The 16,312-nt window shown below is 48.4% G+C and overlaps 1 protein-coding gene across 1 annotated transcript in view; it reads right to left on the bottom strand.

Annotated features, from left to right (window-relative positions):
• Positions 1–16,312, bottom strand: part of PFKL (phosphofructokinase, liver type) — a 293,377-nt gene that overhangs the window by 250,810 nt on the left and 26,255 nt on the right. Inside the window, exon 3 of the mRNA XM_086955453.1 lies at positions 13,139–13,216. Coding sequence (XP_086811579.1) covers positions 13,139–13,216 — 78 coding nt within the window. The remainder of the gene's footprint in view (positions 1–13,138; positions 13,217–16,312) is intronic.

Here is a 16,312-nt window from a genome sequence, read left to right as displayed (position 1 = left end):
AGCCCCCATCCATGTCCCTCAACACATTACTCTGAACCCAGTCCCAGTATAGCTTTTTGATCACATTCTTTGGTGGCGGCGATTGTGACTCCCAAGCATCTCTTAGCCCTGACTTAAGAACCAGGTCTTTCAATTTATTCAACCATCCAATTTTTCTTCCCGTGTCCAGTAGAAGAAGATCGTCCAACCCCTCAGCATATTTTGCAAGCTCTTCCGTTCTTCTTAAACGGGTCCAAAAGAGCAACGGGCGTAGCCTTACCAAGTCCTTTAATGCTCTTATGCCCAGATCTAATCTCAGGGGAATTAGTGGGGTGGAAGCAGGAAGAGCCACCACTTTCCTTAGAAAATTATTTTCCGCTGTCGATAGATCTGATACATTTTCGAACCCCCAAAGTTCAGAGCCATATAATGCAGCTGGGAGAATCTGACCCTCGTATATGGCCATGGCCGGGGAGACAGGTTTACTACATGATTCACGGATTTCCCTCAGAATCACCCCCGATACTCTTTGATGACTGAGTAACATTTTGGCCAAGTGATCCTTCCAGGTCATTCGGCTGTTTATCCGGACACCAAGGTAGTCAAAAGACTCAACCAGCTCCAAAGGAACACCATTAAGCAGGAAGTTATTTTTGAATCTTTTAGAGGGGGAGAGTGCCATCAATTTGGTTTTTGAGGTATTGATGGTTAAGCCTCGGGCGGTACAGAAGGAGCTAAACCGGTTCAAGAGTTTTTGTAGACCCACTGGGGATTTGGAGATTAATATGGTGTCGTCTGCGAAGATTAGAGTGGGGATTCTTTCCCCCGCCAGGGATGGGGCATCCGTCTCCTCCCCCTTCAGATGGTCCACCACTCCATTCACGAATAGGGAGAAGAGGGTCGGAGCCATAACACATCCCTGGCGTACTCCTCTCCGCACGGGGATCTTCTCTGTCAATTGTCCCTGGGATCCCCATCTAACCCTCGCGTAATTCCCCTCGTGGAGCTTTATGATAAGGTTCAGGAGACAACTTGGGAAACCCATCTCTCCTAGAATCTCCCATAATTTTGCCCGGGGGACCAGGTCATATGCCGTTTTGAGATCTATGAAGGCCATGTATAAACTGCCTTTCTTGATGGTAACTTCCTTCCAATAGATAACAAAAAAGCGAAAGACCTGGTCCATCGTGCCTACCTTTCTTCTGAACCCCGCCTGTAGGTGAGAGAGAATACTGGCCTCCTCCATCCAATCTCCTACTCTTGAGATGATGACCCTGCCGACCACTTTCTGAATTATGTCTATCAGACTAATAGGTCTGTAGTTCACAGGGTCGTCTCTTACCCCCTTCTTGAACACGGTTACTACCTCTGCCCCTTTCCAAGAGTCTGGCACCTGGTGACCCCTGGTGATCAAATTCATTATATTGGCGATTTATTTAGCCCAAGCCTGCGGCTCCGCTATCAACAGGTCTCCAGGAATCCCGTCCTGTCCAGCCGCTTTCTTTGGGGTTAGGTGCCTGATCGCCATCACTACTTCTATGGTCGTAAATGGAGAGTCGTCCACCCCAGAGAAATCTCCATCCCTCAAACTATCTGCCCCAGGGCTGGTTGTTTCCTCATTACCTCCATAAAGGGATGAAAAGTGATCAAACCATTGCTGGCTGGTTATATGTGCAGCCAATGGTTGCGATTTCCTATGCCTAGATCTATTGATCAGGTCCCAAAAGAGGTTCAGGTTCTTACTACTTACAGCATTGGATAAGTCCTGCCAATGCTGTTCCTCCCACTCACGCTTGGACAATAATAATACGTTGAGGTATTCCTTCCTGGCCGCTCTAACCAGCAAAGGATCCCCAGAGATCAGGGCTTTTGTCAGCTTTATCCTTTTGCCCTTACACAAGACTGTATACCAAGGTTTATTAGAAGAGGGGGGATTACCAGTATCCCTATTGCTTTTCCCTTTCGAGATAAAAAAATTGCCAACATGATCAATTGTAGCTTTATAGGCTGAGTCAAGGGAGGGGTATGGGACCCTGCTGGTCTGATTTTCACCCACCCAATCTTCCAGATCAGAAGACAAGCCCTCAACCAACAATTTTATCGCCCCTAGATCTTCCTCTTTGAGTTTAGCCTTATCCCATTTTAATCTACGGTTGTTATTATAGGGGATTATCTCTTTAGATGTTTTTAAGGTGACATTCATCCTCCTATCTTTAAGGGTGCCCCAATAAAACTTGCAGCACAAGGGATTGTGATCGCTATCCTGGCTTGGGAGGACTTCCATGTCAATAAGCTCTGCCCAAAAACTAATATCCATTTGGATATAGTCAATACGGCCCAGTAAGCCTATTAAAGGTCAATGCCCCTGCCTGGTCGGATATAGTCCTACCATTGAGGGCTCTTAACTTATGAACCCTGGTCAATGTATTGATTTGAATTGCCCTAGCCGACCACCTCCTGATGGGGGGCAAGGATAGACTTGGGATGGACCATTTTGAATCCTCCTCTTCAATACCCAAGTGGTCATCTCCGAGGAGGGGTTCAAACGTACAATTAAAATCACCCCCCACAATAATTTTTGCTGATGAAGGGCAATTAGCTAAGGCGGAGTCCAGGGCTGTTAAAGCCAGAGAGGCAGAGTCCCCAGGTGTCCCTCTAGCATAGACATTGAAAATGTCAAACCTACTACCTTCTAACTTTCCTCTAGAGGAGAGATGGAGTATATCATTACACTCCAAATTGTGGCGTGTGACCACCCAATCCAGTTCTACTTTAATCCAGACCATGAGACCACCCGCTGGTCTACCCTTTCCCTTACTTACTGCGGACAGAAAATGGGTTGTATACCCTGATTTGTGTAATGGTGATAGGCTCCAAGTTTCCTGAAATAGGCAAACATCGAACCTCTCAATGAACGTATGCCATTCTGGAATATCTAACTTCCTTTTTAGGCCCGCAATATTCCAAGAAAGGAAATTTATTACTCGCCGTCCATTAGGCACTATGGTGGACCCCCCCCCCCCCCCATTCACACCCTCCTTATCCACCCTGGTCTTACATCTCCCCCCCTCCTGTGCCGGGGGAATAGGTGGTACGGAGCAACCAATCATGCTGGTCATAGGCCCGACAGAGGAAGGAACCTCTGTAATGTTATTAATGCTAACAGTTTGAGCTGGAAAGGGTCTACCTTCCCCTGTACCTATGCTACCATAGGGTCTTGTTGGGGCCCCCCCACCCAGAAGTTCACTTGCATCCCCCCCAGGCGCTGAACTTCAATCGCAATCTTCCAGCCCAGAAAGCTGGGAAAACCGATTGTAAGTGTCCAGTGGGGTAAAAGGCCTCAAATGATTCATCCTGGTGCCATGGTTCATCGTGTGTCTATAAGGGACAGTAGACCAGGCAGAGAACTGTTCAGGTACCAAGGAAAAGTGTTGCCCAAAATGGGTATAATTGTTATGGCAGGGCAAAGTAAGGGGTGGTCTATAAGAATGAGGATTATTTGGATAATTAAATGGGGTATCCTCTGGCCTAGGATAGAAGTATGTTAGGGCCCGAAGGATGATGCAAGTTCCCCCGTTTCCTGGTGGCCAGTTTAGGATATAATCAACGGCCCGAGGGTCTCTAAAATTGACCACCACTAGATCCCCCTCCATATTTTAGTTCTACTCCCCAGCCAGTTAATCCGTCTAACATGGACTATATCTCCATCTATATTGGGCGCTAACGGCCTATACGTCCTTAACCAATGAATAATTTTATTCTTAAGGTCAACATATCCCTCCTTCTTATTTTCTGCTAGCTGAGGGACCCCAGTTAGGACCACCACAAAGGGCACTGCTTCAGGGGGAATCTCCACTTGTGGCACCTTTTTGCGTGGTATTCTATTATTACTAATTTCCCCTTGTGCATCCTGGTTGTTGCTTGCCGGGACCTTAGGAATAGATTTATTTGAGGCGCCACCCGATTCAACAACAGGTGTCTTTACATGTTTTGGAGGCTGTGGGTTTTCGGAGGGAAGGTCAGCTCTACCTTGGGGCTGAATAGTTTGCTTGGCCGACTGAGCTGGGGCAGGTGGGTTCTTTTGGACAGAGGTAGGGGGGGGCCTTATCGGGGGTGTAGGATGCACCACCCCACTCCCCTGGGTTTTTGACAGAGTAGCCATACTAGTTATGGCTGCTTCCAATATGGTGAGTCTGATTTCCACCTTTTTGATAGACTCATTGATTGGTACAAGGAGAGATCTCAACAAAAACTCCAAGTTTCCTATCAATGTGGGGGGAGGTATAGTATCAGCTGCTGTATCTCTAATATTACTGTCAGAAGCCACCACCTGTATGGCTACTTCAGGTAAACTACAAATCAATGATGGTGCTACTGCTGGTGTAGAATCCCGAACCTCTGCTGGGGTAATCTCAATTGAAATGGGGGTTTTTGCCCTTTTACCAAACTCAGTATGCGGGGTTTTTGCTTTACCTGGGGCCTCCCTATGTTTTCTCCTTTTTTTACTAGGTGGTGGGCGGTGAATCTGAGCCGCGAGTAGAGGCTTAAGTTTCTGTTTCCTAGGTTTAGATGTGGCCATAATGCGGCTGGGACTAGGGGTAGGAGAAACTATTGTAATATTATCCACAGGCAGGCAAGGTGTGGATACAAAATCACGGAACAATAGTGGAACACCTTCTAGACTAGCGTTGTCCTCACTCAAGTCTACAGAACCTCCTTCCCGGGTCATAACAAGCAAGGAGCTATCCGTGAGGGGTCTATGCTTCATGCTCTCGACAGAGCGACGGCGCTCTGCCCTACGCTCTGCTAAAATAGAGTCCTTTTCACCCTCACTCTTCTTCTGAAAATAGTTCTCCTATGACCCATTGCGTAATCTACCTTTTTTTCCAGGGGTATCCTCCTCTGTCGTCATATCCGACGTATAGCAGGTCAGGGGCCACTGGGCAGCAGATGTTAGGGAGGTGGCCCAGCCCGGCCTCCTCTGGCCTATGAGGGCCTTAGAGGGCCCGCCCTTGTCCCGAGCTTCTCCCGGCGCGCTCCCGCGCCGCGGCACCTAGGAGATGATTTATAGCAGGGGTGGGAGGGGAGGAGCCAGCAGGGAGAGCGTCGCAGCTGTTGTTAATGCAGAGGGGCAGGCGCTCCTGGGACTTGGAGTCCTGCGCCTGCCCTCGCTCGCAGCCCTGCACCTACCGCCGCCCCAAGATGGAATTTGGGCTGTTCGGTGGCTTAGTTCCCAACAGTGTCTCAACTCACAATTATAACAGTCCAGGGATCCCGCAGGCGAAGCGGGACCCGCGTAGCGGGTACCGCGAGGAGTGGCAGCAAAGGGAAGAGCAATCCGCCGTGAAAGTGCTCGCAGTCCCCAGTCCTTGGCAGGTAACAGAAGAGGTGAGCAATCCAACAAGGTCCCCAGGCACAAAGGGTTTTAGCAGCGCTGAGGCGGGGGAGGAGCCAGCAGGGAGAGCGTCGCAGCTGTTGTTAATGCAGAGGGGCAGGCGCTCCTGGGACTTGGAGTCCTGCGCCTGCCCTCGCTCGCAGCCCTGCACCTACCGCCGCCCCAAGATGGAATTTGGGCTGTTCGGTGGCTTAGTTCCCAACGGTGTCTCAACTCACAATTATAACAGTCCAGGAATCCCGCAGGCGAAGCGGGACCCGCGTAGCGGGTACCACGAGGAGTGGCAGCAAAGGGAAGAGCAATCCGCTGTGAAAGTGCTCGCAGTCCCCAGTCCTTGGCAGGTAACAGAAGAGGTGAGCAATCCAACGAGGTCCCCAGGCACAAAGGGTTTTAGCAGCGCTGAGGCGGGGGAGGAGTATAGTGCATTTCCCACTGAGTAACAACTTCTTAAAATGTATTTATTATTCATTGAAGCTGCCTGTTATTTTATTTGTAGCTACCTCACGGTGAAAGACCTAACAAATATACGTATGTTTTAATTACGATAAATGAGGTTTAGCCACCTCCAGTCACATGCAGCTGTAAATGCAAAGCTGTCAGCATCCCATGAAATATAGTATGGTTTTCGTCTAATGTCATGCATTTAAGTATCAGCCCATGCATTACAGCTGTTCTACCCAGGGCCACTAGAATTATGTGATGGTGCGGCCACAGCAATTTTGGCATAATTATAGATTTGCCACATTTCCCACATAATCCATCATCTGCCGCATAATCTGCTGATTAAAAAAAAATGTACTCAAAAGATTCAAATGTTACTAAAAGGAGCAACAGGTGTTGCCACTCTGTAGACCTTTTGTGAAGCTGAACTGGTCCCCTTTTTGTTGCTTATTGCAATATTTGGGTGTTTTAACTGGTACTTATGAGGTGCAACCAGGTTCTAGAAATTTTTGTCGGGAGGGGGTCCTTATGCCTAAAACATTTTGATGGGGGGGGGTCTCGGCATCAAAAAGTTTAAAGACCACTGCATTAAGGGTACCTCCTCCACTTCCCCCTCCTCCACCACATCATTCTCCTACACCATCCCATCACCCAGATGATGATGCAGACATAGACTCTGATAACACAGGTGGAGGGTGTAGCATCCTGCTACAATAAACACAGACACATGCAATTGTCTTAACTGGAGCTTAATTCATCACTTGTTACTCCTGCCCTGTCCCTACTCTAACTAGCCCTTTCCTGTGTCCGCTCCTCCTCTTCCTCTGGCCCCCTAGGTCCGCCCACTCCCAGCTACTGGTATGCTAACTTCACAACATCTCCCCCTTTTGTGACAAAACAAACAAAACATACTGACTTCTCAGTCCATCTCCTCGATCAGTCTCTTGGGTGGACGTACGTCACGATGAGGTTGTGGCGACCTGGCTCTCGGACTATTAGTACTCAGTGTCTCAATGATCGGAGCAATGCTCTCACGATCATCTGAATGCAATTCTTCCAATCTGGGATTGTCTGTTTCACTCATCATGGTTCTTGAGGTATCTTGTGGCAGTTTCTTAAAGTGAGAGATGTTTCTCGTGACTCGCCGCTGCTCAGACTCCGCTGTCACCATAGTTCCTTTCCTTCTTGTGACCACCAATGGTTCGTCCTTGAAGGGACAGTCGGTCTTTTTCTGCGGCTCCTGCTTGACAATAACATGGTCCCCTTCATGTAATGATAATGACCTCGCTCTTCTCCAGTGGTCTGCGTAGGCCTTCATTTTTCCTTTGTTGCGTTCGTCAGTTGCTCTTATTTCACGCGGGTCTTTTGCAGATGATGATGCTTTCAAGGCTCCATCCCACGTTGGAATGCGATTCCTCATGGGACGTCCCAGCATAAGGATCGCTGGGCACTGGCCAGTCGTTGCGTGAGGAGTTGTGCGATAAGCTCGAAGGACTTCATTGAGTGCTGCTTGCAGATCCCTCCCTTCCGCTGTAGCATGTTGGAAGGTCTTTTTGAGCGTGGCCATGAACCTCTCAATTGTCCCATTTGCCTGTGGCCAGAGGGGTGTAATCTTGCGGTGATGAAAGTCTAAGTGTTTCGCAAAGGCTGCAAAGTCATTTCCATTGAAAGGGGGCCCATTGTCCGATTTAACTGTCTTGGGAACCCCCCACGTTGCAAAGACTTCATCAAGTACTTTAAGAGTACTGGAAGTGTTCGTGGACGGCACAAAGCATGCGATGGGATATCTGGAATATTCATCGATGATGGCCAGTACATATTTGCCCGATGACAGGGGTCCATAGAAATCAATGGCAATCTCTTGCCACACACCACTAGGTAGGGTGGTCATGTGTAATGGTGCCGGAGGATCGCTCTTGCTAGTGAGTTGACAGAGATGACAATCCTTCAAGGTGGCTTCCACCAGTTGATCGAGGTATGGAAACCACACTCGTTCCCTTAGTGCTCGTTTGGTTGACACTATTCCCCGATGCCCTTCATGTGCAAGAGCAACCACTCCTTGTCTCAGTTGAGTGGGGATTACAATCCTCTGGTCTCGCAACAGTATGCCATCAGTGGTGACTGACAGCTCACCACTCACGTGCCGGAAGGCCTGCATTTCACGTTGGATCGAGGAGTCGGCATTATCGTCCTGAGGGTCATGTCTCCATCGATTGTTGCGGACTCTGTGAAGGACTTTCTGCAGGATAACGTCCTGTGCTGTACTCTCCCGAATGGCCTCCATAGGGATAGCTGGAGGTAGAGCTTGGTCTGTTACAAAATGAATGTACTCTCATGCGATGGATGACTTGGAAGCTGACGATGGAAGTGGGTGCCGAGACATGTAGTCCGCAGGATTTTCAGACTTCCCTGGTTTGTGGATTATGGTGAAAGTATATTCCTGTAACCGTAGGCCCCACCTTTCAATCCTCGGGGGCATCTTGGATCTTGGGTTTCCATAAATGGTGATGAGAGCTTGATGGTCTGTAATTAAAGTGAAATAATTTCCTTGAATGACTGCTCACACTGGGGAGTCCATTCAAATGACTGACCCTGTTTGGTCAGCATGCGGAGGGGATGGCTGATCGTTGCGTAGTCCCTAATGTAACGAGCACAATAGCTGGCCATTCCAAGGAACGACCTGAGTTCACTGATATCTTGGGGACTCTTGGTGTTATTTAAGGTCACAATTTTGTCAGGGTCAGGTTTCATGCCGGCTCCAGAAAAGATATGACCAAAGAACTTCAGGGTGGCCTGGTGAAACTCGCATTTTTCTTTGTTCAGAGTCAGGTTTGCCACCAATAGGGCATGGCAGACACGATTGAGTGCGATGTCGTGTTCTCGGACGTCAGAACCATAGACAAGGATGTCATCGCTATAGTTGAGCGTGTTAGGAATGTTCTGAATGACTTGCCGAATTGTTTCTTGAAATATTTCGGCCGCTGAGGAAACTCCAAAGCTCAGTCTTTTATATCTAAACAACCCCAGGTGGGTTGCAAAGGTGGTATGCTAACTTCACAACAGAGGGGTTTATGAACCAGTAGGGAACGATAGTCCCTCTCAGTCACCTAATCCATGGGATGATTATAACAACCCTGATGTGCCTTACGTCCCTCAAGAGGATGTATATCCCTCCAGGCCTTCCCCCCAGAGGACACTATAGGTTTTAACCTACTAGTCCTAGTCCAGAGGGCTGCCCAATACCATGAGGTCAATTTGCACACAGTCACTGTGGAGGAAGATTTCTTATTGGACACATTTGACAATACACAAAAGGCCCACTACCATTCTGCCGATGCTTAAGGGGTCATAAAGCATGCAACAGAGGTCTTTAAATATCCTGTCAGGGCTTGATACAAAAATACAAAGCTGTCTCTACAGATCCAGCTTACATTAGAGGCCCAGCACCCCTTGATTCCCTAGTAGTTTCTAACGCATGTAAATGTGCCAATTCACAAACATCAGGGGAGGCCTCACCACCAAACAAGGAATCTAAACTTCTTGACGCCTCCGGCAAACAAACAGCGTCACAGGCAGCTAACATATGGCGCATTGCCAATACCCAAGCGCTATTGGCAAGCTATGACAGGGCACATTATGATGAACTGGAGTCCATAATGCAGCATCTACGAGAAAAACATAAAAATAGGGCCAATGACCTCATACAAGAAGGTAAAAATATTACTAATACTTCCATTTGTTGTGCCCTAGATGCAGCAGATACTGCCTCAAGGGCAATCAATACTAGTGTCCTTTTGCGTAGCCATGACTGGCTACGTATTTCAGGTTTTAAACCTGAGGTACAAAATTCCATCCTCAATCAGCCATTTGATGAGATACACTTATTTGGCCCTAATGTCGATGTATCTTTAAAGAAAATGAAAAAAAGACACCGACACAGCTAAATCTATGGGAGCCTTGCAGCTGCAAGCTCCCATACATTCTTTTCGTCGCTCATCATATAGAGGCAACGCAAGAGGCTACTCCTCGAAAGCCCCTCCACTTCCTACAAGACCCCTAGCCAATCCACATTCACTAGGGGCTACCAAAGAGGGGGTTACAGGGGCAACAACAACAAAGGCAGAGGCAAAACCAACAACTCCCACTTTGCCTCCACCCCCACCCAATGACTTTCCTCCCCTTCCCCCCCAACATTCCACTCCTGTGGGGGGACGACTGCAACAATTCCTTCCTGACTGGACCAACATCACATCAGACAGGTGATGCGACAAATTATTCAGTCAGGTTACTGTCTAGAACTAACATCTACCCCCCCCAAACATACCACCCAAACAGCGTCCATTGTCACAAGAACATCTATCACTGTTAAAGCAAGAAGTAACATCTTTGCTAGAAAAAAGTGCAATAGAACCAGTTTCTCTGCACCAACAAAAGGGGATTTACTTCCTATTCTTTCTTATTCCAAAGAAGGACGGCTCTCTAAGGCCTATTCTAGACCTCAAACTGCTAAACATATGCATACAGTCAGACCCTTTTCACATGGTTACACTCCAACAAGTCCTTCCTCTCCTATTACAAAACGACCTCCTTGCTACTCTAGATCTCAAGGACACATACTTCCACATTCCCATTTACAAAGCTCACAGGAAGTATTTCAGATTTGAAGAGCTAGTTCCTCAAATAGTCTTGACAGTGGACGCATCGCTCTCTGGGTGGGGAGCCCACCTACTGCAACACACCATGCAAGGCAGGTGGACACCGCAACAAAAGTTACTCCACATCAATCACCTGGAGTTACTAGGTATATTCCTAGCACGGAAAGCTTTCCAAGGGCAAGTATCAAACAAAGCTGTGTTAGTCCGCACGGACAACATGACAGTCATGTATTACATACAGAAACAGGACTGGAACACACTCCCTGCAACTCTCTCATCTAGCACAAAACATATGGCAGTGGGCTATAACCCAAAACATATTCCTCTTAGCCCAGCATGTCCCAGGAATACAAAATACCATAGCAGATCTGTTAAGTCATCAAACACAAGAGATCCTAAAGTGGGAACTTCATCCGCAAGTTCTTCAACCATGCTTTGAGATGTGGGGACAACCTCAGATAGACCTCTTTGCCACCCACGAAAACGACAAATGCTCAAGCTTCACCGCCAGATATCCACACCCACTGTCCGAAGGCAATGCGATATGGATCCACTGGTCAAACAAATTTGCGTACGCTTTTCCACCTCTACCACTCATGCCACTAGTAGTATGCAAACTACAGCAGCATTCTCTGACCCTCATCCTAGTAGCTCCAATGTGGACCAGACAGCCGTGGTACACCACACTGCTACAACTGTCTGTAGTACTGCACCAAAAACTATACCTGTTAACACAGAACCGTGGAGAGATCAGGCACCCGGACCCAGCTCAGCTCAACCTTGCGAACTGGCTCCTGAAATACTAGAATTTGGATATCTTAACCTTCCTCCAGACTGCATGAATGTCATAAAAGAAGCTAGACGTCTAACCACTAAAGCATGCTATGCAGCTAAGTGGAAACACTTTGTAATATATTGTCACAACAACACTATTAATCCCCTACACGTGTCTATTCAACACATTATAGGATACTTACTACACCTCCACGGATGTAACTTAGCCTACACGTCTATTAGACTACATCTTGCGGCCATAGCAGCATATCTTCGAAACAGATAGCATCTATCTCTGTTCATAGGGCCTGCTATTAAAGCCTTCATGGAAGGCCTTTAGAGAATAATTCCTCTCAGAGTACCACTTTCACCAGTGTGTAATTTAACATTGTTCTCACAAGGATAATGGGACCTCCCTTCGAACCTTTACATAAATGTGTAATACAATTTTTAACATGGAAAGTTGCGATCCTGGTAGCTATTACTTCTCTACAGAGAGTTAGTGAACTACAAGCACTAACCGTTCAAGAACCTTTCTTGCAAATGCATCATAATAAGTCGTTCTCCGTACTAATCCAAAATTCCTGCCCAAGGTCATTTCTCCCTTCCACCTCAATCTATCTGTGGAACTGCCCATTTTCTTCTCGCAGCCACAAACAGTAGCAGACAGAGCTCTTCATACCCTAGATGTCAAAAGAGCGTTGCTATACTACACTGAGAGATAACAAACCTTTTGTAAGACCAAACAACTTTTTGTGTCTCTCACCACCACACAAGGGTAATCCCATATCAAAATCTGGTTTAGCTAGATGGATTGTCAAATGCATACAGATTTGCTACCATAAAGCTAAACGTACGTTATCCGTTCCTCCTAAAGCCCATTCTACAAGGAAAATAGGGGCTTTAATGGCATTTTTAGGGAACATTCCCCTTAGATGACATCTGCAGAGCAGCTACATGGTCTACACCGCACACATTCACAAAACACTATTGTGTAGATGTACAAAACAAGCAACAAGCTAATGTGGGCCAGGCTGTTCTCAAAACATTATTTCAAACTACTGCAACAGATAGGGGTGGTCGCCGCTAAGAGTGGGTACTTCTATACAATGTATGCTCAGTGTGTAATCTGAAGCTCATATACCTCGAACGATAAATGCTACTTACCAGTATGCATCTGTTCTTGGCATGTAGAGCTGCAGAGTTACACACGCCCACCCGCCTCCCCAGCTACCCTGGTCTGTTCCAGTATTATCTTAATTAGCTACAGCTTACATGGACATCCTTCCTTTTCTTGCAAAGCTCCATCATTTCCCTAATGGCGAAAAACAATCTGAGGATGGAGGTGATGCCCATGCGCAATATGGTCCAAAGGAGCAGTTACCTAGCTCGTGGAGAGGTGTGGCTCACTGATTAGAGGCGGCAGACCTGTAAGCAGAGAACGGCCGGGACCAGGGTTCAATTCCTGACGCGGCAGGGTCGTGGACCAGGGGTCAACGGACTCGATAATTCTCTCCTCGGTGCCTACTCTAACCAGGGAACACACTCGGTAACTCTGGATATTAAGCTTGCCTCATCTCTACAACGGCCCCCCACAGACGCTGGGGATGCCTGGTTTCACCTTGGAAATACCCAGTAAGGGACCATCTCACAGGGAAAACCAGGACGGGTTCCCCAGCGGTCTACAGCGCCAGGACACTTGGGTAGAGTAACAGTGCGCTTTACAAGAATCCCACACTTCCAAAGAACTTTTCAGGACAAAAACAAAACTGAAAACATCCGGGCCCAACACTAGGTGCCGATCTATGCACAGTGTGCAACTCTGCAGCTCTACATGCCAAGAGCAGTTGCATACTGGTAAGCAGCATTTTCCTTATACTCAGATCTGTCTTACCAGCTGGATAATGTTCGAAACACTTAGCCAGTTTGCTTGCTGAATGTTTTCTCCTCCTTCCACCAGTCCTTCATAACCCTGCAATAAGAAACAAAATGTGATGAAACAGGAATAGTGGAAATAGATATGGGTAAATCAGTGGCATGTTAAGGCTTCAGTAACATCAAATCCTGCCTTTTGTTTTAATTTTGAACATATTTTTATTGGCATTTAACATAATCACAGATAAGTAGATACAGTCATTACAACTTTTCATTCTTCCATAATACAACTATATATCACACCAACATTGAACCCGGTTCCATTGCACAGTAATCTATCCCATCATCCATAACTCACAGTTAGGGTTCATTACATGCACAATGCATACAGAAATACTTAGCCTACCTGGCTACTGCCATACCTTAAAAATTCTACCCGCTGTAGTGCATTATTCAAACGTCATTTATCCATAAGTATCTGATGGTTCAACCCATCTCAAACAGAAGGGGTGGTCTCCAGTATAATACCTATTAAACTAACTATCAACGAACAGATACTTGGTGGCGTAAGATCTTCCAGGATCTGAGAAAACCAATTGGGGTACACGTAGTGCTAGGTGGGCAGGGTCCGGGGGTGGGGGGGGAGGGGGTCAGTCCCGTCATCAAGCCGCAATCCCACTTATCACTTATCTTCAGCACAGCAGAGTGGGGAGGGGCACCGGAGAGCGTCCAACTTCTCTACCCCACACCACTGCACTGGCTCACCTGGCCCTCCCCAAAATCTCTACCGCTCCTGCTGCCTGTATTATCCCTTATTGAGGGCCGTCCCACTGATCTAACTCACAGATTACAGACGCACATCCCTCACCCAAATGAGAACTAGCTTGGCTTCCCTCGTCAACATCATGCTCCCGCTACGGGTTTTCCCAGGATCTCCCTCTATGGCTCCTCTATGGGGCGCCTCCACAAGCCCCTCGCTTCCTCCCTTGCAAGGCTCTATCCCCGCCCCATGTGTCACATCATGCTTCCAGGCCTCCACCACTGGACCAGTAGTGGACTTCCAAGCCGTGGCTTTCCTCCTCCTTCCGTTTAACCGGACAGGGGAAGAGCCCAACAGGCAAACCCCAACAGTGGGATGGAGTGCTTGCCCCAGCTTTGTACCACTATGGCTTCAGTCTCAACCCCTCCAACCATTAGGCAACCCACTGCAGCTCGGAGGTTAGGAAGTATAATTTAAAGTTTGGCACTCCCAGCCCACCCTTCATCTCCCACATCCCAGACATGGTCTCTTAATAGTGAGTCCAGTTGGCGGAACTAGCAAAAAGGCACTGTAATCAGGAGGTTCATTAGAAAATACAATAAGCGTGGGAGCATAACCATCTTGGATAGGGAAATCCAAGCCATAATGGGTAATCGCAATGAGCACCAGAAGGGGACAAAAGATCTAAGATCGGAGTGACCTCCCAAGAAGACTCTCCCCGAGATCTTCAAGGGAGTGGTAAACATGGACCCCTAAGTATCTAAATGTGGATTACACCCAGTTAAGCTCCACAGGGAGTTCTGGGAGGGGGGGGGGGGTGAAGGGGGGGAGGAAAGGTTAAAGCGAACAAATAGGTCTTGTTCCTACTGACCTTCAAGCCCGATACGTCTTCAAATATCTCCACAAGTTCAAGGGCCGTAGCAGAGCCCACCACAGTGGCCGCTAAAGAGATCAAGAGATCATCAGCGTACAAGCGTACAAGACAATAATATGTTCTTGTCCTCGTATAGACACCCCCATTCCCTCCCCGTCCTGTCTAAACATCACAGCCAGTGGGTCAATCATCAGGGCAAATAGGAGTGGCGATAAGGGACAGCACGGTCTGCAACCTCAGAAGATTCTGTATTGAAGGGATACTGTCCTACCTGTCCGGCCCGTGCCGTGGGTTCCCCATAAAGCAGTTTCATCCACCACAGCCAATCACCCCCGACCCCCCAAGTCCCATTCGCCCAAAGGTCTCAAACAGAGCCCCACCTTACGGTGTCAAAAGCCTTCTCCAGGTCTTTCGATAGAAAGGCCGTCTGTAGGAGGGTTTGGACTTCTGGATGGAACAACACGGAGTACAATCTCTGCAAATTAAAGGATGTATTCAGGGAGGAGATAAACTAGTTCTGGTATGTGTGAATTATAGTAGACAAATATGGGAGTAAACGGAGGGCCATGACCTTACTGAGTAGTTTGAAATCCATGTTGAGCATGGACAGTGGGCAGAAGTACGCCATGCAGGCCCCGGACTGGACTGCCTTTCAGATTGGTTCCTCGGCCCCTGGAGTGCTGGCCTTGATGCATTTTTGCCACCCACCCTGCTGCGGAACTTCCTGGCGCTCCCTGGCATCCTCAATCTTCTGGCCTCATCTCTCCACGACGCTCATCATCCCTGCAGAGGCCTCTACAGCTGAGCCATGAGTGTGCACGCTACACGTGGTGCCCATTGCCTCCTACTCCTGCCGTGGTATACGTCAATGCTCATCTTCCTACTGGCCTGCGACACAGACCCCACACTGGGGGCCGCCTGTCCCCCTTGGCACCCTGCGTCATCGCTACTGTCTTTGTGCCACTGGATCTCATGGACTGCACCTGGTGGGCCATACCTATGACTCAGCTACTCCTGGCACAATCACAATCTTGCACACCTAACATGCCCTAGCTGAATTCAAGTTGGCACCGTGCCACCTCTACTATCCCTTCCCGCTGGGCCCCCTGCATTCTGCAGGTGTTTGACACACCTCCCAGCCCGGAGTGGCGAGACCTCCTCTGGACTTCATTGTGTATTTGCGGTCTGCCTTCGCATTTTGGCTGACCTGTCGTCCCAGTGTGCGCATCCTGTGGCAAGCCCTGCCGCCACCCTGCCGCCCCCTCGGCCCTCTGTGACGATTTGCTCCTGGTCGCCTACACTGGGAACGCCTCTAGCATCCCGGTTATCCTGCTGTTTGCTCAGCTGCTGTTGGTCCGTGACTTACCTGCTGTGATCTCTGTCACCCCCGGGCTGTTGTCTCCCCCTTGCTTTCTAGCTGCGCCTCCTACGTGTGCCTCCTACCTGCTTCCACCAGACATGGGGAGAACTGATCCTAAGCAGCCCAAGATCGCCTTTGACCAGCGCCGCCCCACGCGTCAGGATGGCGCAAGCTCCGATAGTGGTGTCCCTGCTGCCAT

This window comes from Lissotriton vulgaris, chromosome 2_1 (assembly GCF_964263255.1).
Source record: "Lissotriton vulgaris chromosome 2_1, aLisVul1.2, whole genome shotgun sequence".
NCBI lineage: Eukaryota > Metazoa > Chordata > Amphibia > Caudata > Salamandridae > Lissotriton > Lissotriton vulgaris.
Note: the sequence above shows the minus strand (reverse complement) of the source record. Positions and strands in the feature narration are given on the sequence as shown.